Source organism: Anomaloglossus baeobatrachus, chromosome 6, assembly GCF_048569485.1.
Source record: "Anomaloglossus baeobatrachus isolate aAnoBae1 chromosome 6, aAnoBae1.hap1, whole genome shotgun sequence".
In the NCBI taxonomy this organism is placed as follows: Eukaryota; Metazoa; Chordata; class Amphibia; order Anura; family Aromobatidae; genus Anomaloglossus; species Anomaloglossus baeobatrachus.
The window spans coordinates 567487607-567511642 of NC_134358.1; the positions used below are offsets into that span (position 1 = coordinate 567487607).

General features: G+C 54.1%; 2 protein-coding genes across 4 annotated transcripts in view; one reads left to right on the forward strand and one right to left on the reverse strand.

The window, feature by feature from the left end:
* The window catches only part of LOC142243675 (uncharacterized), a 52481-nt gene extending 43979 nt beyond the window's left edge, over window positions 1-8502 (forward strand). Inside the window, exons 9-10 of the mRNA XM_075315816.1 lie at window positions 7779-7901; window positions 8345-8502. Coding sequence (XP_075171931.1) covers window positions 7779-7901; window positions 8345-8359 — 138 coding nt within the window. The 3' untranslated portion in view covers window positions 8360-8502. The remainder of the gene's footprint in view (window positions 1-7778; window positions 7902-8344) is intronic.
* Window positions 8503-11299: 2797 nt separating this feature from the next.
* The window catches only part of CCM2 (CCM2 scaffold protein), a 28142-nt gene continuing 15405 nt past the window's right edge, over window positions 11300-24036 (reverse strand). For 2 of the 3 annotated variants that reach the window (XM_075315823.1, XM_075315824.1), the window contains exons 3-11: window positions 22590-22769; window positions 22394-22477; window positions 22091-22274; window positions 20261-20397; window positions 20042-20177; window positions 18178-18235; window positions 17592-17706; window positions 17070-17208; window positions 11300-14642 (exon numbers count right to left, since the gene is read on the reverse strand). In XM_075315823.1, coding sequence (XP_075171938.1) covers window positions 14338-14642; window positions 17070-17208; window positions 17592-17706; window positions 18178-18235; window positions 20042-20177; window positions 20261-20397; window positions 22091-22274; window positions 22394-22477; window positions 22590-22769 — 1338 coding nt within the window. In that variant the 3' untranslated portion in view covers window positions 11300-14337. The remainder of the gene's footprint in view (window positions 14643-17069; window positions 17209-17591; window positions 17707-18177; window positions 18236-20041; window positions 20178-20260; window positions 20398-22090; window positions 22275-22393; window positions 22478-22589; window positions 22770-24036) is intronic. The other variant, XM_075315825.1, reaches the window with a different exon arrangement.

Below are 24036 nucleotides of genomic sequence, written 5' to 3' on the forward strand. Positions count from 1 at the left end.
GTGAGTGTTCCCCGTGGGTGGTGCTGCAGGTTTAGATCTCAGCGAGTGTTCCCCGTGGGTGGTTCTACAGTTTAGATCTCAGCGAGTGTTCCCCGTGTGTGGTGCTGCAGGTTTAGATCTCAGCGAGTGTTCCCCGTGTGTGGTGCTGCAGGTTTAGATCTCAGTGAGTGTTCCCCGTGGGTGGTGCTGCAGGTTTAGATCTCAGCGAGTGTTCCCCGTGTGTGGTGCTGCAGGTTTAGATCTCAGTGAGTGTTCCCCGTGGGTGGTGCTGCAGGTTTAGATCTCAGCGAGTGTTCCCCGTGTGTGGTGCTGCAGGTTTAGATCTCAGCGAGTGTTCCCGTGTGTGGTGCTGCAGGTTTAGATCTCAGCGAGTGTTCCCCGTGTGTGGTTCTACAGTTTAGATCTCAGCGAGTGTTCCCCGTGTGTGGTTCTACAGTTTAGATCTCAGCGAGTGTTCCCCGTGTGTGGTGCTGCAGGTTTAGATCTCAGCGAGTGTTCCCCGTGTGTGGTGCAGCAGGTTTAGATCTCAGCGAGTGTTCCCCATGTGTGGTGCAGCAGGTTTAGATCTCAGCGAGTGTTCCCCGTGTGTGGTGCAGCAGGTTTAGATCTCAGCGAGTGTTCCCCGTGTGTGGTGCTGCAGGTTTAGATCTCAGCGAGTGTTCCCCGTGTGTGGTGCTGCAGGTTTAGATCTCAGCGAGTGTTCCCCGTGTGTGGTGCTGCAGGTTTAGATCTCAGCGAGTGTTCCCGTGTGTGGTGCTGCAGGTTTAGATCTCAGCGAGTGTTCCCGTGTGTGGTGCTGCAGGTTTAGATCTCAGTGAGTGTTCCCCGTGTGTGGTGCTGCAGGTTTAGATCTCAGCGAGTGTTCCCGTGTGTGGTGCAGCAGGTTTAGATCTCAGTGAGTGTTCCCCGTGTGTGGTGCTGCAGGTTTAGATCTCAGCGAGTGTTCCCCGTGTGTGGTGCTGCAGGTTTAGATCTCAGCGAGTGTTCCCGTGTGTGGTGCTGCAGGTTTAGATCTCAGCGAGTGTTCCCCGTGTGTGGTGCTGCAGGTTTAGATCTCAGCGAGTGTTCCCCGTGTGTGGTGCTGCAGGTTTAGATCTCAGCGAGTGTTCCCCGTGTGTGGTGCTGCAGGTTTAGATCTCAGCGAGTGTTCCCCGTGTGTGGTGCAGCAGGTTTAGATCTCAGCGAGTGTTCCCCGTGTGTGGTGCTGCAGGTTTAGATCTCAGCGAGTGTTCCCCGTGTGTGGTGCTGCAGGTTTAGATCTCAGCGAGTGTTCCCCGTGTGTGGTGCTGCAGGTTTAGATCTCAGCGAGTGTTCCCCGTGTGTGGTGCTGCAGGTTTAGATCTCAGCGAGTGTTCCCCGTGTGTGGTGCTGCAGGTTTAGATCTCAGCGAGTGTTCTCCGTGTGTGGTGCTGCAGGTTTAGATCTCAGCGAGTGTTCCCGTGTGTGGTGCTGCAGGTTTAGATCTCAGTGAGTGTTCCCCGTGTGTGGTGCTGCAGGTTTAGATCTCAGCGAGTGTTCCCGTGTGTGGTGCAGCAGGTTTAGATCTCAGTGAGTGTTCCCCGTGTGTGGTGCTGCAGGTTTAGATCTCAGCGAGTGTTCCCCGTGTGTGGTGCTGCAGGTTTAGATCTCAGCGAGTGTTCCCGTGTGTGGTGCTGCAGGTTTAGATCTCAGCGAGTGTTCCCCGTGTGTGGTGCTGCAGGTTTAGATCTCAGCGAGTGTTCCCCGTGGGTGGTTCTACAGTTTAGATCTCAGCGAGTGTTCCTCGTGTGTGGTGCTGCAGGTTTAGATCTCAGCGAGTGTTCCCCGTGTGTGGTGCTGCAGGTTTAGATCTCAGCGAGTGTTCCCCGTGGGTGGTTCTACAGTTTAGATCTCAGTGAGTGTTCCCCGTGGGTGGTGCTGCAGGTTTAGATCTCAGCGAGTGTTCCCCGTGGGTGGTTCTACAGTTTAGATCTCAGCGAGTGTTCCCCGTGTGTGGTGCTGCAGGTTTAGATCTCAGCGAGTGTTCCCCGTGTGTGGTGCTGCAGGTTTAGATCTCAGTGAGTGTTCCCCGTGGGTGGTGCTGCAGGTTTAGATCTCAGCGAGTGTTCCCCGTGTGTGGTGCTGCAGGTTTAGATCTCAGTGAGTGTTCCCCGTGGGTGGTGCTGCAGGTTTAGATCTCAGCGAGTGTTCCCCGTGTGTGGTGCTGCAGGTTTAGATCTCAGCGAGTGTTCCCGTGTGTGGTGCTGCAGGTTTAGATCTCAGCGAGTGTTCCCCGTGTGTGGTTCTACAGTTTAGATCTCAGCGAGTGTTCCCCGTGTGTGGTTCTACAGTTTAGATCTCAGCGAGTGTTCCCCGTGTGTGGTGCTGCAGGTTTAGATCTCAGCGAGTGTTCCCCGTGTGTGGTGCTGCAGGTTTAGATCTCAGCGAGTGTTCCCCGTGTGTGGTTCTACAGTTTAGATCTCAGCGAGTGTTCCCCGTGTGTGGTGCAGCAGGTTTAGATCTCAGCGAGTGTTTCCCGTGTGTGGTGCTGCAGGTTTAGATCTCAGTGAGTGTTCCCGTGTGTGGTGCAGCAGGTTTAGATCTCAGCGAGTGTTTCCCGTGTGTGGTGCTGCAGGTTTAGATCTCAGTGAGTGTTCCCCGTGGGTGGTGCTGCAGGTTTAGATCTCAGCGAGTGTTCCCCGTGTGTGGTGCTGCAGGTTTAGATCTCAGTGAGTGTTCCCCGTGTGTGGTGCTGCAGGTTTAGATCTCAGCGAGTGTTCCCGTGTGTGGTGCAGCAGGTTTAGATCTCAGTGAGTGTTCCCCGTGTGTGGTGCTGCAGGTTTAGATCTCAGCGAGTGTTCCCCGTGTGTGGTGCTGCAGGTTTAGATCTCAGCGAGTGTTCCCGTGTGTGGTGCTGCAGGTTTAGATCTCAGCGAGTGTTCCCCGTGTGTGGTGCTGCAGGTTTAGATCTCAGCGAGTGTTCCCCGTGTGTGGTGCTGCAGGTTTAGATCTCAGCGAGTGTTCCCCGTGTGTGGTGCTGCAGGTTTAGATCTCAGCGAGTGTTCCCCGTGTGTGGTGCAGCAGGTTTAGATCTCAGCGAGTGTTCCCCGTGTGTGGTGCTGCAGGTTTAGATCTCAGCGAGTGTTCCCCGTGTGTGGTGCTGCAGGTTTAGATCTCAGCGAGTGTTCCCCGTGTGTGGTGCTGCAGGTTTAGATCTCAGCGAGTGTTCCCCGTGTGTGGTGCTGCAGGTTTAGATCTCAGCGAGTGTTCCCCGTGTGTGGTGCTGCAGGTTTAGATCTCAGCGAGTGTTCCCCGTGTGTGGTGCTGCAGGTTTAGATCTCAGCGAGTGTTCCCGTGTGTGGTGCTGCAGGTTTAGATCTCAGTGAGTGTTCCCCGTGTGTGGTGCTGCAGGTTTAGATCTCAGCGAGTGTTCCCCGTGTGTGGTGCTGCAGGTTTAGATCTCAGCGAGTGTTCCCGTGTGTGGTGCTGCAGGTTTAGATCTCAGCGAGTGTTCCCCGTGTGTGGTGCTGCAGGTTTAGATCTCAGCGAGTGTTCCCCGTGGGTGGTTCTACAGTTTAGATCTCAGCGAGTGTTCCTCGTGTGTGGTGCTGCAGGTTTAGATCTCAGCGAGTGTTCCCCGTGTGTGGTGCTGCAGGTTTAGATCTCAGCGAGTGTTCCCCGTGGGTGGTTCTACAGTTTAGATCTCAGTGAGTGTTCCCCGTGGGTGGTGCTGCAGGTTTAGATCTCAGCGAGTGTTCCCCGTGGGTGGTTCTACAGTTTAGATCTCAGCGAGTGTTCCCCGTGTGTGGTGCTGCAGGTTTAGATCTCAGCGAGTGTTCCCCGTGTGTGGTGCTGCAGGTTTAGATCTCAGTGAGTGTTCCCCGTGGGTGGTGCTGCAGGTTTAGATCTCAGCGAGTGTTCCCCGTGTGTGGTGCTGCAGGTTTAGATCTCAGTGAGTGTTCCCCGTGGGTGGTGCTGCAGGTTTAGATCTCAGCGAGTGTTCCCCGTGTGTGGTGCTGCAGGTTTAGATCTCAGCGAGTGTTCCCGTGTGTGGTGCTGCAGGTTTAGATCTCAGCGAGTGTTCCCCGTGTGTGGTTCTACAGTTTAGATCTCAGCGAGTGTTCCCCGTGTGTGGTTCTACAGTTTAGATCTCAGCGAGTGTTCCCCGTGTGTGGTGCTGCAGGTTTAGATCTCAGCGAGTGTTCCCCGTGTGTGGTGCAGCAGGTTTAGATCTCAGCGAGTGTTCCCCATGTGTGGTGCAGCAGGTTTAGATCTCAGCGAGTGTTCCCCGTGTGTGGTGCAGCAGGTTTAGATCTCAGCGAGTGTTCCCCGTGTGTGGTGCTGCAGGTTTAGATCTCAGCGAGTGTTCCCCGTGTGTGGTGCTGCAGGTTTAGATCTCAGCGAGTGTTCCCCGTGTGTGGTGCTGCAGGTTTAGATCTCAGCGAGTGTTCCCGTGTGTGGTGCTGCAGGTTTAGATCTCAGCGAGTGTTCCCGTGTGTGGTGCTGCAGGTTTAGATCTCAGTGAGTGTTCCCCGTGTGTGGTGCTGCAGGTTTAGATCTCAGCGAGTGTTCCCGTGTGTGGTGCAGCAGGTTTAGATCTCAGTGAGTGTTCCCCGTGTGTGGTGCTGCAGGTTTAGATCTCAGCGAGTGTTCCCCGTGTGTGGTGCTGCAGGTTTAGATCTCAGCGAGTGTTCCCGTGTGTGGTGCTGCAGGTTTAGATCTCAGCGAGTGTTCCCCGTGTGTGGTGCTGCAGGTTTAGATCTCAGCGAGTGTTCCCCGTGTGTGGTGCTGCAGGTTTAGATCTCAGCGAGTGTTCCCCGTGTGTGGTGCTGCAGGTTTAGATCTCAGCGAGTGTTCCCCGTGTGTGGTGCAGCAGGTTTAGATCTCAGCGAGTGTTCCCCGTGTGTGGTGCTGCAGGTTTAGATCTCAGCGAGTGTTCCCCGTGTGTGGTGCTGCAGGTTTAGATCTCAGCGAGTGTTCCCCGTGTGTGGTGCTGCAGGTTTAGATCTCAGCGAGTGTTCCCCGTGTGTGGTGCTGCAGGTTTAGATCTCAGCGAGTGTTCCCCGTGTGTGGTGCTGCAGGTTTAGATCTCAGCGAGTGTTCCCCGTGTGTGGTGCTGCAGGTTTAGATCTCAGCGAGTGTTCCCGTGTGTGGTGCTGCAGGTTTAGATCTCAGTGAGTGTTCCCCGTGTGTGGTGCTGCAGGTTTAGATCTCAGCGAGTGTTCCCGTGTGTGGTGCAGCAGGTTTAGATCTCAGTGAGTGTTCCCCGTGTGTGGTGCTGCAGGTTTAGATCTCAGCGAGTGTTCCCCGTGTGTGGTGCTGCAGGTTTAGATCTCAGCGAGTGTTCCCGTGTGTGGTGCTGCAGGTTTAGATCTCAGCGAGTGTTCCCCGTGTGTGGTGCTGCAGGTTTAGATCTCAGCGAGTGTTCCCCGTGGGTGGTTCTACAGTTTAGATCTCAGCGAGTGTTCCTCGTGTGTGGTGCTGCAGGTTTAGATCTCAGCGAGTGTTCCCCGTGTGTGGTGCTGCAGGTTTAGATCTCAGCGAGTGTTCCCCGTGGGTGGTTCTACAGTTTAGATCTCAGTGAGTGTTCCCCGTGGGTGGTGCTGCAGGTTTAGATCTCAGCGAGTGTTCCCCGTGGGTGGTTCTACAGTTTAGATCTCAGCGAGTGTTCCCCGTGTGTGGTGCTGCAGGTTTAGATCTCAGCGAGTGTTCCCCGTGTGTGGTGCTGCAGGTTTAGATCTCAGTGAGTGTTCCCCGTGGGTGGTGCTGCAGGTTTAGATCTCAGCGAGTGTTCCCCGTGTGTGGTGCTGCAGGTTTAGATCTCAGTGAGTGTTCCCCGTGGGTGGTGCTGCAGGTTTAGATCTCAGCGAGTGTTCCCCGTGTGTGGTGCTGCAGGTTTAGATCTCAGCGAGTGTTCCCGTGTGTGGTGCTGCAGGTTTAGATCTCAGCGAGTGTTCCCCGTGTGTGGTTCTACAGTTTAGATCTCAGCGAGTGTTCCCCGTGTGTGGTTCTACAGTTTAGATCTCAGCGAGTGTTCCCCGTGTGTGGTGCTGCAGGTTTAGATCTCAGCGAGTGTTCCCCGTGTGTGGTGCTGCAGGTTTAGATCTCAGCGAGTGTTCCCCGTGTGTGGTTCTACAGTTTAGATCTCAGCGAGTGTTCCCCGTGTGTGGTGCAGCAGGTTTAGATCTCAGCGAGTGTTTCCCGTGTGTGGTGCTGCAGGTTTAGATCTCAGTGAGTGTTCCCGTGTGTGGTGCAGCAGGTTTAGATCTCAGCGAGTGTTTCCCGTGTGTGGTGCTGCAGGTTTAGATCTCAGTGAGTGTTCCCCGTGGGTGGTGCTGCAGGTTTAGATCTCAGCGAGTGTTCCCCGTGTGTGGTGCTGCAGGTTTAGATCTCAGTGAGTGTTCCCCGTGGGTGGTGCTGCAGGTTTAGATCTCAGCGAGTGTTCCCCGTGTGTGGTGCTGCAGGTTTAGATCTCAGCGAGTGTTCCCCGTGTGTGGTTCTACAGTTTAGATCTCAGCGAGTGTTCCCCGTGTGTGGTTCTACAGTTTAGATCTCAGCGAGTGTTCCCCGTGTGTGGTGCTGCAGGTTTAGATCTCAGCGAGTGTTCCCCGTGTGTGGTGCTGCAGGTTTAGATCTCAGCGAGTGTTCCCCGTGTGTGGTTCTACAGTTTAGATCTCAGCGAGTGTTCCCCGTGTGTGGTGCAGCAGGTTTAGATCTCAGCGAGTGTTTCCCGTGTGTGGTGCTGCAGGTTTAGATCTCAGCGAGTGTTCCCCGTGTGTGGTGCTGCAGGTTTAGATCTCAGCGAGTGTTCCCCGTGGGTGGTTCTACAGTTTAGATCTCAGTGAGTGTTCCTCGTGTGTGGTGCTGCAGGTTTAGATCTCAGCGAGTGTTCCCCGTGTGTGGTGCTGCAGGTTTAGATCTCAGCGAGTGTTCCCGTGTGTGGTGCTGCAGGTTTAGATCTCAGCGAGTGTTCCCCGTGTGTGGTGCTGCAGGTTTAGATCTCAGCGAGTGTTCCCCGTGGGTGGTTCTACAGTTTAGATCTCAGTGAGTGTTCCCCGTGTGTGGTGCTGCAGGTTTAGATCTCAGCGAGTGTTCCCCGTGGGTGGTTCTACAGTTTAGATCTCAGCGAGTGTTCCCCGTGTGTGGTGCTGCAGGTTTAGATCTCAGCGAGTGTTCCCCGTGTGTGGTTCTACAGTTTAGATCTCAGCGAGTGTTCCCGTGTGTGGTGCTGCAGGTTTAGATCTCAGCGAGTGTTCCCGTGTGTGGTTCTACAGTTTAGATCTCAGCGAGTGTTCCCCGTGTGTGGTGCTGCAGGTTTAGATCTCAGCGAGTGTTCCCCGTGTGTGGTGCAGCAGGTTTAGATCTCAGCGAGTGTTCCCCGTGGGTGGTTCTACAGTTTAGATCTCAGCGAGTGTTCCCGTGTGTGGTGCTGCAGGTTTAGATCTCAGCGAGTGTTCCCCGTGGGTGGTGCTGCAGGTTTAGATCTCAGCGAGTGTTCCCCGTGTGTGGTGCTGCAGGTTCTGAACGGGTGCTGGTTCCCTGACTGTGTAGTTGCAGGTTCAGACCCCCTGTGTGTTCCCCTTACCGTTACTCTCCGTCTCTTCTCCAGCTTCTCTCCTTTCCTCTCCCTATATCACAATAACAGTTGAATAATCTGCAATTTCGACCACTATAGTGCAGGAGTCTGCACCACTCCTGTATGTAAAAAGCACTGACCTGCTCCAACCATGGAGGAAGCTATAGTGCCTATAGTGCTCAGGAGGCAGCAACAAATTCCTACATCCTAAGTAACTCCATTATCCTTTGCTTTGCTGCGGCAGGTGGACGAGACCGGACTGGAGGTGCGGGACATTGAGCTAGTGATGGCTCAGGCCAATGTTTCCCGGGCCAAGGCCGTGCGAGCGCTAAGGCACAACAATAACGACATCGTCAACGCCATCATGGTGAGTTCCACAGTTCAGCTCCACATAAAACATCGTTTTATATCATGTCTATTGCTCCGGCCACCTCCCCAGCTGCATTCACAATTCTGCTAGGTGCCAGTACAGCTCTGAGCACAAAGGTGCAGTGTTTGTAGTGCCGCACTGCCCCATACACAATGGTTCACTGCTCCGCTGATAAAATGGCTACACGACTGGATACAACAAAGGAAGATGAGACGATACAAAGGGGCACAAGGGGACCCCCTCCACGGACCCGGATGCTCCCGTTTTTTTTATTTTCCAGTATATTATCACTTAGGACAGCTGTATGGCAGAGCAAATGCTCAGAACTGACAGATCAAAAAGGCACCTGCAGAATCATGAATGCAGCTGTGAAGGTCGTTCAAGAGACTTAAATGTAGATTTATCGGCTCATGGATAACGTGTGTTCTTCTGCTCTGCAGGAATTAACCATGTAGCTGCTGGGCCGCATGTGATCCTGGAGCCTCCTGCCACACTCCTGTATAGATGCACAGCTATTCATTATCTGCCTCTGTATTAGACCTGCATATATCCCTACTAGGATGCACCAACAAAGCTGCTCAATAAACCTTGCCTGATACGTCTGGACTCTGGTGCTTTTCTATTCTGCCAGTTGATGATGGCCGGGTGCACAAGTGCATAATTCCATAGGCTTGGTACAGTGATGGGGATGGGTGCAGATTTTTGTATTTAAAGTACTCTTCAGCCATTGGTGGGTGGCCCCCGCCTGGGCTCCTGCAGATTCAGCCATTGGTGGATGGCCCCCGCTTGGGCTCCTGCAGATTCAGCCATTGGTGGGTGGCCCCCGCCTGGGCTCTTGCAGATTCAGCCATTGGTGGGTGGCCCCCGCGCTGGGCTCCTGTAGATTCAGCCATTGGTGGATGGCCCCCGCCTGAGCTCCTGCAGATTCAGTCATTGGTGGATGGCCCCCGCCTGAGCTCCTGCAGGTTCAGCCATTGGTGGATGGCCCCCGCGCTGGGCTCCTGCAGATTCAGCCATTGGTGGATGGCCCCCACCTGGGCTCCTGCAGATTCAGCCATTGGTGGGTGGCCCCTGCCTAGGCCCCTGCAGATTCAGCTATTGGTGGGTGGCCCCCGCGCTGGGCTCCTGCAGATTCAGCCATTGGTGGGTGGCCCCCGCGCTGGGCTCCTGCAGATTCAGCCATTGGTGGATGGCCCCCGCCTGGGCTCCTGCAGATTCAGCCATTGGTGGGTGGCCCCCGCGCTGGGCTCCTGCAGATTCAGCCATTGGTGGGTGGCCCCCGCCTGGGCTCCTGCAGATTCAGCCATTGGTGGATGGCCCCCGCTTGGGCTCCTGCAGATTCAGCCATTGGTGGATGGCCCCCGCCTGGGCTCTTGCAGATTCAGCCATTGGTGGGTGGCCCCCGCCTGGGCTCCTGTAGATTCAGCCATTGGTGGATGGCCCCCGCCTGAGCTCCTGCAGATTCAGCCATTGGTGGATGGCCCCCGCCTGAGCTCCTGCAGATTCAGCCATTGGTGGATGGCCCCCGCGCTGGGCTCCTGCAGATTCAGCCATTGGTGGATGGCCCCCACCTGGGCTCCTGCAGATTCAGCCATTGGTGGGTGGCCCCTGCCTAGGCCCCTGCAGATTCAGCCATTGGTGGGTGGCCCCCGCGCTGGGCTCCTGCAGATTCAGCCATTGGTGGGTGGCCCCCGCCTGGGCTCCTGCAGATTCAGCCATTGGTGGGTGGCCCCCGCGCTGGGCTCCTGCAGATTCAGCCATTGGTGGATGGCCTCCGTGCTGGGCTCCTGCAGATTCAGCCATTGGTGGGTGGCCCCCGCCTGAGCTCCTGCAGATTCAGCCATTGGTGGATGGCCCCCGCGCTGGGCTCCTGCAGATTCAGCCATTGGTGGGTGGCCCCCGCGCTGGGTTCCTGTAGATTCAGCCATTGGTGGATGGCCCCCGCCTGAGCTCCTGCAGATTCAGCCATTGGTGGATGGCCCCCGCCTGAGCTCCTGCAGATTCAGCCATTGGTGGATGGCCCCCGCGCTGGGCTCCTGCAGATTCAGCCATTGGTGGATGGCCCCCACCTGGGCTCCTGCAGATTCAGCCATTGGTGGGTGGCCCCTGCCTAGGCCCCTGCAGATTCAGCCATTGGTGGGTGGCCCCCGCGCTGGGCTCCTGCAGATTCAGCCATTGGTGGGTGGCCCCCGCCTGGGCTCCTGCAGATTCAGCCATTGGTGGGTGGCCCCCGCGCTGGGCTCCTGCAGATTCAGCCATTGGTGGATGGCCTCCGTGCTGGGCTCCTGCAGATTCAGCCATTGGTGGGTGGCCCCCGCGCTGGGCTCCTGCAGATTCAGCCATTGGTGGGTGGCCCCCGCGCTGGGCTCCTGCAGATTCAGCCATTGGTGGGTGGCCCCCGCGCTGGGCTCCTGCAGACTCCGACCTCGGTGAGTGGTCCCGCCTGGGCTCCTTTAGATTCAGATCTCCGTCAACGGTCCCCACTTGGCCAGTTGCAGATTCAGACCTTGGTCGGTGATCCACGCCTGGGCTGCTGCAGATTCAGACTTCGGTGGTGGCCCCCACTTGGCCTCATGCAAATTGAGAGCTGGATGGGGGGGTCCCTGCCTGGGCTGCTGCAGATTCAGACCTTGGAGGTGGTCCCCACTTGGCCTCATGCAAATTGAGAGCTGGATGGGGGGGTCCCTGCCTGGGCTGCTGCAGATTCAGACCTTGGAGGTGGTCCCCACTTGGCCTGCTGCAGATTCAGACCTCGGTGGGTGGTTCGCGCTTGACCTGCTGCAGATTCAGACCTCGGTGGGTGGTTCCCGCTTGACCTGCTGCAGATTCAGACCTCGGTGGGTGGTTCGCGCTTGACCTGCTGCAGATTCAGACCTCGGTGGGTGGTTTCCGCTTGACCTGCTGCAGATTCAGACCTCGGTGGGTGGTTCCTGCTTGACCTGCTGCAGATTCAGACCTTGGAGGTGGTCTCCACTTGGCCTGCTGCAGATTTAGTGCTCGCTGAGTAGTTCCTTGCACAGCTGCTCCCGCTATCACAGTCACACAGTTGTATAAGCTGCAGGAGGCAGCGAGGTAGAAGCAGTGGAGTCAGCCGTGCCTGCGGGATCAGACTGTGCAGACATCATCAGGTCTACTCTGGAGCTGTATACACAAAACATTTTTAATGAAAATTCATTATGTAAAGCTGCTTCATTCCTTTACAGGTAGTTGGAATAGAGCGCTGGCCCTTTATTTTTAGCCGATCGAGACTCACCCGCAATTATTAGTTTTGTACGACGAGCGGATCAGGCGCCATCATGTGACCACATGATCTACAGCCGACATTCCCAGAAGGATCTCCGGCGCTGCAGCCGGAAAGTCAACATCATGTGTGAGAAATCAGGCCGGAGTCAGGGTGGATGCACGCGTATATTTACAGATCAAAATACATACAAAACAAGGTGAACACACCGGAGTAAACGAGGGATACAAAAAGCACTAAAACGCCAAAATAAAAAAAGAACAGACAAACTTCAGTCTCCACCCGACACGCGTAACACACAAGCGGCATAAAGATGGCCACCACCGACCAGCGACTCACGTGGAGCGGGACCGGTGCAAGTCTTCCTCAATGCAGAATTAAAGGGTAACTCCGGCTTGACCCAGTGATCGGCGGATCGCCTACATAGGACTTCACTTATCCACTAGGACTAATGGAAAGAGCTTTGGTGGGTGGAGAAGTTAATACTCAACCTTGGGATCCGGCCTGTGGACCCTGTAAAACGTTAACTGACTTGCCTCTCTTGGCTCCTGCAGGGGTCCATTAATGCACACCTGCCTATCCTGGCTTTCTCTACCTATGTTGCAGTGCATTCTGGGAAATCCCTACCAAAACATTCGTTCTGACTACTCTATGGAAGGTTACTTGCCATGGTCTATATCACTGCTTGCTGTCAGCGAATTTCAAAGGTTTTGTTTCTCTTCAAGGTCCTGTTCACACAGCTGAGGGATTGTTACAATGTATCAGTGCATTTACTTCTCAGATCAGCGATCGTTCTTATAAGAAGCCATCAGCTGTGTCCCCAGGATCACGTTTCCAGTCCGTGACAGCAAGCAGAGATCTTCAAAACAATTCCGAATTGAACAAAGTCTATTTGAAAGGTGCGGAACTTTATTTTTTATTCTTTCATTGTGCTACATTCGAAAGCGATCTCCGGCCACCTGTCATAAAACTACAACTCCCAGCATGCACCATCAGCGGGCCGGTGTCCAGACATGCTGGGAGTTACAGTTTTGCAATGGCCGAAGAGACGCACGTTAAAGTCTCCGTGTGATGCAGGTGCGGATCCAACTCCAGTCACATCCAAAATTCTGCCAATCATTTCAAATCCTCCAGAATTGTTCATATAGGTGCAGCCCTAGCGGAGCAGAGGAGCGCGGCGGAGCCTCATAGGACCCCGCCACAGAACGTGAACCACGAGGGGGTGTACAGGGCCATGGGGGAGTGTACAGGGCGCTTCATAGGACCCCTCAACAGAACGTGATCAACGAGGGGGTGTACAGGGCCAGGGAGAATGAGGGAGCCTCATAGGACCCCGCAACAGAACGTGATCCACGAGGGGGTGTACAGGGTCAGGGAGAATGAGGGAGCCTCATAGGACCCCGCAACAGAACGTGATCCACGAGGGGGTGTACAGGGTCATGGGGGGGGTGTACAGGGCGCTTCATAGGACCCCTCAACAGAACGTGATCAACGAGGGGGTGTACAGGGCCAGGGAGAATGAGGGAGCCTCATAGGACCCCGCAACAGAACGTTATCCACGAGGGGGTGTACAGGGTCATGGAGAATGAGGGAGCCTCATAGGACCCTACAACAGAACGTGATCAACGAGGGGGTGTACAGGGCCAGGGAGAATGAGGGAGCCTCATAGGACCCCTCAACAGAACATGATCAACGAGGGGGTGTACATGGCCAGGGAGAATGAGGGAGCCTCATAGGACCCCTCAACAGAACATGATCAACGAGGGGGTGTACAGGGTCATAGAGAATGAGCGAGCTTCATAGGACCCCTCAACAGAACGTGATCCACGAGGGGGTGTACAGGACCATGGAGAATAAGGGAGCCTCATAGGACCCCCGCAACAGAACATGATCCACGAGGGGGTGTACAGGGCCAGGGAGAATGAGGGCGCTTCATAGGACCCCTCAACAGAACGTGATCCACGAGGGGGTGTACAGGGCCAGGGAGAATGAGGGAGCCTCATAGGACCCCGCAACAGAACGTGATCCACGAGGGGGTGTACAGGACCATTGAGAATGAGGGAGCCTCATAGGACCCCGCAACAGAACATGATCCACGAGGGGGTGTACAGGGCCAGGGAGAATGATCAATAATACAGACCCTGTAAAGTGGAACTGGAGCTTAGATACAGATTTGAAGATTAGATAAGGGGCACCTCTGATCACATGTGATGGTCTAAAATAAGTAAATGCGCCCCCGCCACCACACACTGCAGGAGGGGGGGTTAGCAATTATTGCTGCTAATATTGGTGTAACCAGAAACCTAATGTGAGGGAGTACTTACTTTTTCATCCAAGTAATAATGACTAAGAACTCCTAAATTATTCACAGACTTGGTCCTTATGATAACTCATCACTAAGAGAGATTGAGCGGGTGTGAATACTTTTGCAATGCAGATCGATCATGTAAATCTGAGCTGTGCTTTAACATTAATGGGCTTTGCCCGAGCAGAGGAGGAGACCGGGCGTTGGCACGCTGACAATACAGACATGGCGGAGGCGAGGAGCAAGACTGTCCGATTCTTGTAAACAGCGCAACTGTAACAAAAACTATAAATACAGGATGTCTGAGATCCAGCTCGTGTAACCACCGGGCGCCGTCATGGGCCGCTAACCCCACCTATGTAACTGCAGGCCCCGACACATACCATACACACGCGTATACAGGGGGCAGCACACGCGTGCACCCATGGGGTCCGCGCTGCCGACCCACGCACTTCACGATTCACATTGTGGTAAACTTTTTGATGTTTTTCTTCTTTTTACCTATGAACTTTTTATATACAAAAAGAGAAAAAAAAACAAAACAAAAACACAAATCGCGGGTGAAACAATGGAAAAAGTTCTTGTGCAAACTAAAAAAAACTTCATTGTAGAAACTCAGTCCAGAAACGTGCGGAGGAGGGCGGCCGAGGGTAACAAACGGGCCCCGGCTACAAAAGCCGCCCCCCTCAGAGTCACGCAGCCCTAAAGCCCAACAAAATTTGGGCACCAAAACTTCTATCTAGTAACATGATGCCATAAAGGGGTACCCCGACAGATTCCACAACTAGTGGGGTCTGCATTGGCAGAGGGTAAAGGCTCCAGTACCCAGCAGTGGCAATGGACTGGTGAGCGGAGGCAGCTCCTCGGCCCAGGGTGGTTGGGGGCCATCAGGAATAGTTTGCCGTTCCGAGAGTTGGGGGATCCTGGTCCATGCTGCACCCCAGCGCCTCAATGTCATTGCTAATGTCCGAGATCATCCGGTCCCACTCGTCTCCTTCAGATGGCACCGACTGGTCGTCAGATCCCTCCGCCGCGCCATTGCCATTTGTGGTGGAGTTGGATGCGGTACTCATAGTCCGCCTGTACCTGCCGAAGCTGTCCGTGATTATCCCGCGCCCGTCCTTCACACCGATGGTCTCCAGGAAGTTCTCAAAATGTTGACTGTCCTTCTCAGGGATGAAAGGCCGGAGACCTGAGCGGAAGACAAGAAGGAAGGGAGGACAGAAGAAATCACCGAGGAGCAGTACAAGAAAGGGCGACGTACAAGAACATAGCAGGGGGTGACCCCGCCGGACACGGACATTGGACTTTACTGCTTTATTTTTGTTCCTCAATACTTTCCAAAATTAAAAAAAAAAAATGTTGCGGACTGAGCCGGGGCGGCTGCGGGCTGCCGGACTGAGCCGGGGCGGCTGCGGGCTGCCGGACTGAGCCGGGGCGGCTGCGGGCTGCCGGACTGAGCCGGGGCGGCTGCGGGCTGCCGGACTGAGCCGGGGCGGCTGCGGGCTGCCGGACTGAGCCGGGGCGGCTGCGGGCTGCCGGACTGAGCCGGGGCGGCTGCGGGCTGCCGGACTGAGCCGGGGCGGCTGCGGGCTGCCGGACTGAGCCGGGGCGGCTGCGGGCTGCCGGACTGAGCCGGGGCGGCTGCGGGCTGCCGGACTGAGCCGGGGCGGCTGCGGGCTGCCGGACTGAGCCGGGGCGGCTGCGGGCTGCCGGACTGAGCCGGGGCGGCTGCGGGCTGCCGGACTGAGCCGGGGCGGCTGCGGGCTGCCGGACTGAGCCGGGGCGGCTGCGGGCTGCCGGACTGAGCCGGGGCGGCTGCGGGCGCCGGACTGAAACTTTTAGCGGTGCGGATTTCAAATAATGGTGCCCGGAGGCATCACATGCGCAGATGGAGCTCTCAACTCAAGATTTCTTCTGCACATGTGCTGCCTCCGGTCCATTGATTTCCCAGCAGAAGACTTAAGGAAAATGGCATTCGCAGGTGGTGTGTGTGCAGATGAGGCCTTGATCCGAGAACTCCATCTGCGCACGTGCTGACTCCAGGCGCCATTTCTTTGAAGTCCACATCACCGACACTTTCTGGAAGTTGCCTGCCTGACTGCGCCCGCAGCGAGCATTTGGGACACCCGCTGCACCGCCTGCAGCATCCACCGCCCCTGCCTCCGGTGACCCCCGCTCCACCACCACTAATGCCCATTCCCGGTAAGACACCACCGAATTGTAAGACATTAGTTCTGCAGACAATTACAGACACCGGGATCAGCAGAATAGACTCGCTGCTGGACCTGGGGAGGGTAGGTAAAACGCGGTTTGTTTTTACAGCAAACTACAGCTGTGATGTAGGGGTGCAAAAACAGAAAATCCCTTTAAAAACAATATTGTGATTTTGCATTTCTGTTTTCTTGCTGGATGATGTATCACTATGAAGTGATGATCACACATCCAAGCTGAGGAGAAATATTCTGATATTTTACTAGTTACAAAAGCACAAAACAAAATATTTTTTCCCATTTACAGGGGGAATTTGAGCTTTTATATTTTATTGAGCTGCACAGATGGGGATTATGTTTCTAAAAAATAATAATCATTTTTTGCAATAATTTAGTATGGGTAAAGGACCCCCACCCGTATCTAAGTGGGGGAACAGCGAGCTCTGATCACATTGTCTGACGCCGGCTGTGTAAGGCTGCTTTCACACCTCCGGTTTTTGCTATGCGGCACAATCCGGCACTTTGCAGGAAAATCGCAACCGTTTTTTTTTGCTGCCGGTTGCGATTTTCCTGCATAGACTTTAATTAGTGCCGCATTGTGCCGCATGGCCTTGCGTTCCATCCGGTTTTTGCCGCATGCGGCAGATTTAGCCGATGCGGCGGCCGGATGGAACGTTGCCTGGCACGTTTTTTCGTGCGGCAAAAAAAAAAACCGCATCGCGCCGCATTCGGCCGATGCGGCGCATTTTTCAATGCATGCCTATGGCGGCCGGATGCAGCGCGATGCGGCAATAACCGCATCCGGCCGCCGCATGCGGTTTTTGCCACTGCGCATGCTCAGTAGCATGCCGCAAGCGGCAAAAACCGGACTGGCCGCAAAGGAAAAACTTATGCAAAGGATGCGGTGTTTTCACCGCATCCGTTGCATAGCTTGCACAGCCGGATTGAGCCGCAGAGCTCAAGCCGGATGTGTGAAAGTAGCCTAACACAGCAGCACACGGAGCAGCTCGGGGGCCTGTACATCTAATGCCTGCACCGGATTTCCTCAGGGTGTTAAATAGCCTCAATCACTTTGGTATTGGAATTGACGACACATTCAGGGTCCAATAGTGGATTCGGTTTCCCTGCAGATCTGAGGCTCAATAAACAGCAGCTTATGACTTGAGCATACTGAAAAGTTGATGGCTCCTCAGGGACTAGAATCAGCCCCGATCACCCTGCGGATTAGTTGCTGCACTAACACATTACGCATAGACTAATAACTTTACACAAATCGAGTTCTGCCCTTTACTCCGGGAGTTTGGGTTTCCTTTCCTCGTCCTTCTCAGGTTCTCTGCTTGCTGTCAGTGAATCTGAACTGACACGACAGAGTGAGAATAGCGCAGGTTACAAGGCGCGCTCCTTACCGAGCAGCAAGAACTTCCTGCTGTCCCCGTACAGCTGCCGCAGGTTGATGCAGAACTCGTGGATGGAGGCGCCGTTCCGGTACTCGTGCAGGAGCATGGCGAACTGCTGGATCTCCTGCGAGGAAAGCTTCGTCCTCAGCTGGAAACAGAAGACAGGAATCAGCAAGATGGCGAGAAACGAAAATCACCTACAGCTCACTGCGGGAACGCCACCGCCCAGACAGGTCACTGCGGGAACGCCACCGCCCAGACAGGTCACTGCGGGAACGCCACCGCCCAGACAGGTCACTGCGGGAACGCCACCGCCCAGACAGCTCACTGCGGGAACGCCACCGCCCAGACAGGTCACTGCGGGAACGCCACCGCCCAGACAGGTCACTGCGGGAACGCCACCGCCCAGACAGGTCACTGCGGGAACGCCACCGCCCAGACAGGTCACTGCGGGAACGCCACCGCCCAGACAGGTCACTGCGGGAACGCCACCGCCCAGACAGGTCACTGCGGTAATGCCGTCGCCCTCACCGTCATCATGTAGTCCTGCAGTAGCTCCGCCGCCGTGGCGCTCAGCTCGCTCTCGCTGGCCGTCTTGTTGTGAGGTGGAGAGTTTTCTTCAATATCAGGCGAATCCTCTAAGGAGCTGTCAGGAAACACAAAGGCCATATGGTGGTGACAGGGTTAACAGACGAGCTGCCGGAGAGCTGGGACGGATCATGGGCCAAACCTGCCGGAGTCCCCAGAATGGCTGGTGCAGAACTACAACCCCCAGCATGCACGCACACCCTGGGAGCTGCAGTTTTGCAGCAGCTGGAGAACCACAGGCTGGAGATCACTGAGGTATATTATTTATATACAATACTGTAGCTTATATCATACACGGTGCAGGTGCCAAACCATCCCCCTCCTATCAGCCCCATTCACGGCACAGGGGGGGGGGGGGGGCACTCTGGCCACTGGCAGCACGGGGGGGGGGGGTCACTGGCCACTGGCGGCACGGGGGGGGGGGGGTGTCACTCTGGCCACTGGCGGCACGGGGGGGGTGTCACTCTGGCCACTGGCGGCACGGGGGGGCCCTTTCCTTTCACCCTCTTACCCTACTGTAATGACTTACAAGGCACTGGCTTCCAGGTCGTAGGCTTCCTTCACCTCCACCTTATTCGAAGAATCATCTGAAAAGAAACACTGCCATTGAATTATAGCCCCCCAAAAACAGTGTACCTGCTCTGGAATACAGGGGCCAATGTGACAACGTCAGGCACCGCTGGTCAAAATTACTGTCATTGTGAACAGTTAGGCAAGTTGAAGATGAATTGATCTCTAAAGGCAGAAAGTTACAGATGACAAATTTCCTGTGCATTTTATACCCCCAAAATTTTAAATTTCATCTTTTACAATTTAAAAATTACAAAAGAAAAAGGAAAAATGAGCCGATGCAAAAGTTTGTGCACCCTTGGAGATTTGTGTGCTCAGATAACTGTGACTGAGGTTTCACACCTTAATGATCCTCTTAGGGTTATGGCTTGTTCAGGTGATGCAAATTTCACAGCTTCATAAACCCGGCCCCCTCTAACCTTGTGCCAAAAATTAACAGCCATTGGTTCTTCTAAGCAGCTGCCTAGCACTCTGAAAATGGAATTGGTGAAGGCCACAAAGCAGGAGAAAGATATAAGAATATTTTAAAGCATTTTCAAGTTGCCCTTTCCTCTGTCTAAAATATAATTAACAAATGGCTGTTACCAGGAACAGTGGAGGTCAAGATCATTTCTGGAAGACCAAGCAACATTTCTGTGAGATGCTGGTAGGATTGTTAAAGAGGAAACTCGGAGCCCCTACATGACTGCAAAAGACCTTAAGGAAGATTTAGCAGACTCTGGAGTTGTGGACATTGTTCCGCTGTTCAGAGATACCTGCACAAATATGGCTTTCATAGAAGAATCATCAGAAGAAAACCTCTCCTGCGTCCTTACCATAACATTCAGTATCAGAAGTCTGCAAAAGAAAATCTAAAGAAGTCTGATGCATTGTGGAAATAAGTCCTGAGGACCGATGAGGTTAAAATAGAACTCTGGCCACAATGATCAAAAGCTATGTGTGGAGAAAAAAAAAGGGCATAGAATATCAGGAAAAGAACATCTCGCCAACCATTAAGCACGAGGGAGGTTCAATCATGCTTTGGGGTTGTGTTGCAGCCAACTGCACAGGGAACATTTCACAGGTAGAGGGAAGAATGGATTCAATGAAATTGATGCAAACACAACACCATCTGTAAAAACACTGACGGTGAGAAGAGCAAAGAAGGAGGAGGAAACAAAGAGGAGGAAACAAAGAGGAGGAAAAAAAGAGGAGGAAACAAAGAGGAGGAAACAAAGAGGAGGAAACAAAAGAGAATGGTGTCTAGAAATGAATAATGATCGTAAACACACGTCAAAATCCACAATAGATGAACTCAAAAGGTGCAAGCTGAAGGTTTTACAATGGCCTCACAGTCCCCTGATCTGAACATCATTAAAAACCGTGGCTAGACCTCAACAGAGCAGAGCAAGATGAGCCAGGAATCTCACAGAACTGGAAGACGTCTCCAAGGAAGAATGGAGGGAAGTCCCTCAAAGAAGAATTAAAAGATTCTTGGCTGCTACAAGAAGTGCTTACAAAATGCTAAAGGGGTGCTACTAGGTACTAACCATGGGGGGTGTTTAAACTTTTCCATCCGCCATTTTTCTTTTTTCATCATTTTAAAAAATGTAAGTGATGAAAATAATGTATTGTATTTGCCCACTATACACAGAGAATGCGTCCTCTGTAACTTTCTGCCTTTAGAGACTGTTTCATCTGCATCTTGCCTAACTGGTCACAATATCAGTAATTTTGACACGGGGTGCCCAAACTTTTACATGCCACTGTACACAAGCATGTTCTCCTTCGCTGACTGCCAGCAGGGATAGCCCGTGCGGCTGGATTTTGGGGTTCTTACTCACCACTGTGTAGAGACAGGTGTCGGGTCGGGGTGGACGCTCCATCGAATATGGCCCTGTCCAGGAAGTCGATGGTGGACTCGGTGTACACGATCTGGAAGACTTGGCCGAGCAGCGAGCACAGCTCCTCGGCGGCCGCCTGATGGAAGGAAAGTGAAGGCGTGAATGCAGTCCACACTTCTGCACGTGGCACAGCGGTGGACACGGCGCGGAGCTCTGTACCTTGTTCTCCGTGGCCAGGATGACCAGGCAGCAGGACTCCACCGGACCCGTCCCGCACTCAGACAGCGAGCCCGAGGTTAACCCTTTCCCGCTCTCGGCAGACAGGCTCTGGCTGGGGGAGATCCCGGGGTCCTGGGCTATTATAACCACACAGTATGGATTATCAGATGCCGGAGTACCGGGCTATTATAACCACACAGTATGGATTATCAGATGCCGGAGTACCGGGCTATTATAACCACACAGTATGGATTATCAGATGCCGGAGTACCGGGCTATTATACCCACACAGTATGGATTATCAGACGCCGGAGTACCGGGCTGTTATACCCACACAGTATGGATTATCAGACGCCGGAGTACCGGGCTGTTATACCCACACAGTATGGATTATCAGATGCCAGAGTACCGGGCTATTATACCCACACAGTATGGATTATCAGATGCCGGAGTACCGGGCTGTTATACCCACACAGTATGGATTATCAGATGCCGGAGTACCGGGCTATTATAACCACACAGTATGGATTATCAGATGCCGGAGTACCGGGCTATTATAACCACACAGTATGGATTATCAGATGCCGGAGTACCGGGCTATTATAACCACACAGTATGGATTATCAGATGCCGGAGTACCGGGCTATTATAACCACACAGTATGGATTATCAGATGCCGGAGTACCGGGCTATTATACCCACACAGTATGGATTATCAGATGCCGGAGTACCGGGCTATTATAACCACACAGTATGGATTATCAGATGCCGGAGTACCGGGCTATTATAACCACACAGTATGGATTATCAGATGCCGGAGTACCGGGCTATTATACCCACACAGTATGGATTATCAGATGCCGGAGTACCGGGCTATTATACCCACACAGTATGGATTATCAGATGCCGGAGTACCGGGCTATTATACCCACACAGTATGGATTATCAGATGCCGGAGTACCGGGCTATTATACCCACACAGTATGGATTATCAGATGCCGGAGTACCGGGCTATTATACCCACACAGTATGGATTATCAGATGCCGGAGTACCGGGCTGTTATACCCACACAGTATGGATTATCAGATGCCGGAGTACCGGGCTATTATAACCACACAGTATGGATTATCAGATGCCGGAGTACCGGGCTATTATACCCACACAGTATGGATTATCAGATGCCGGAGTACCGGGCTATTATAACCACACAGTATGGATTATCAGATGCCGGAGTACCGGGCTATTATACCCACACAGTATGGATTATCAGATGCCGGAGTAGCGGGCTATTATACCCACACAGTATGGATTATCAGATGCCGGAGTACCGGGCTGTTATACCCACACAGTATGGATTATCAGATGCCGGAGTACCGGGCTATTATACCCACACAGTATGGATTATCAGATGCCGGAGTACCGGGCTATTATACCCACACAGTATGGATTATCAGATGCCGGAGTACCGGGCTATTATACCCACACAGTATGGATTATCAGATGCCGGAGTACCGGGCTATTATAACCACACAGTATGGATTATCAGATGCCGGAGTACCGGGCTATTATACCCACACAGTATGGATTATCAGATGCCGGAGTACCGGGCTATTATACCCACACAGTATGGATTATCAGATGCCGGAGTAGCGGGCTATTATACCCACACAGTATGGATTATCAGATGCCGGAGTACCGGGCTATTATACCCACACAGTATGGATTATCAGATGCCGGAGTACCGGGCTATTATACCCACACAGTATGGATTATCAGATGCCGGAGTACCGGGCTGTCGGGGGACGCAGAAGGCGCCATCTTGCACATACCTGTCTTGAGCAGCACCAGGTGCAGGCAGTCGTCCCGTATGTAGGAGACGGCAGCGATGTCGTGGATGGGGACCCTCAGGATGATGTCCTCGCCGTCTCTCCAGACCACCTTGACGTTATAGGCGGATAGGCTGATGACCGCGTCGTGCTCCGCGGTGAGCTGTGCCGGGAGCTGGTGCAGTCTCTACAGCAAAACCGGACGGAAAACAGGTGAAAATGGCTACTGGGAGGAATGGAGTCCTACAGACCGGTGCACTACATCTCCCAGCATGCTGCTGACAAAGGCGTCCGCTCATCACTCACCTTCGCATTGTCAAGAAGTTGCAAAATTTCTGTCCGGCTGGAAGGATTGAGGTATCCGGGGATGGAGGTCAGCTGCCCTAAATACTGGAGACCGCCATGATTACATATCACTGCCCATTCTCACCGTTATTCTTCCCTGGGGTAGAGCTGATCTCCCCCCAGGGGCGGACTATGGGGTCCGCGGCTCCACACTCACCTTCACTTCTTTCTCTATGTAGTCATTGAGCAGCACGTCCGGCTCCACGCGGTGCTCCGCCTGCGACACGGACACGGTGTGCAGAGGCCTCCGCTCCGTCACCTTCTCCTGAGCCTTCTTGTCTCGGCCCTTCTCGCCCTTCAGGAACACCCGTTTAAATGGAGACACGATTCCAGGCTGCTGGGAGAGAAGGCGAGAGGGGGCTCACTAGCCAGGACCGAAAAACCTGATACTACAGTCCCCGGAGAACAAGTCCTGGGGAAGGTAATGAAGCTCTATAACTTTACATCTGTAGATGAGACGTCTCCATAATGTGTCACCGAGGTGGGCCAGCTGAGGAGATGGGAACTCAGCGTCCTCTCAGAGGAAAGTGCTGCACCAAGCCACAAAGGGGCGCAACCCCCGCACCGAGCCACAAAGGGGCGCAACCCCCGCACCGAGCCACAAAGGGGCGCAACCCCCGCACCAAGCCACAAAGGGGCGCAACCCCCGCACCAAGCCACAAAAGGGGCGCATTCCCCGCACCGAGCCACAAAAGGGGCGCAACCCCCGCACCGAGCCACAAAAGGGGCGCAACCCCCGCACCAAGCCACAAAAGGGGCGCAACCCTCGCACCAAGACACAAAGGGGCGCAACCCCCGCACCAAGCCACAAAGGGGCGCAACCCCCGCACCAAGCCACAAAGGGGCGCAACCCCCGCACCAAGCCACAAAAGGGGCGCAACCCCCGCACCAAGCCACAAAAGGGGCGCAACCCCCGCACCAAGCCACAAAAGGGGCGCAACCCCCGCACCAAGCCACAAACCCCTGCAGCCCGGTCATCACACACTCAGACACCGCAAGGTGCAGATTTCTGCCTGCCGTCTGTTTCTTGCAGCGGTAAGTGCTGGGTGACAACTAGTAATGGCTTCCACTGCAGGGTATAAGGGTTGTCAGACATACACATGTGCATTTGAATTTACCTTTCCTCCATGTTTTTGTGCAGGTCTTCACTGCACTTTTCTTCATGAACCAGGAGGCCCAGGATGAACAAAGTACAGCTTTAAATCAGCAGCTATATCTAGTAGCATTCATTAATCAGTCATTGATGTAAATATAGCATCTGTGGCCTCCAGGGGGCGCCATTCCCATCCCCTGCTCCTACCTCTCCATCCATCTGTACACAGGCCTGGCCTCCGGAGCGGGTGAGTACAGACGTCTGCATGGACGCCCATGCCGGCCCCGACACTTGCACTGTTTGTGTTCTTCACACGCCGCTCACTAAACAGGAAGAAGCGGGAACCACAACTTCCTGCCGCACTACACAAAGCAGCATCTGGCGGAATAACAGACGACCGGGAGCGAGACCGCTGCCAGAGGTGCAGGGGAGGTCAGACACGGGGAGGCCTCATTCCCAGAGACCGCAGCAAAGGTTATACCTTGGGTCAAATATTATCAGTGTGTGCAGA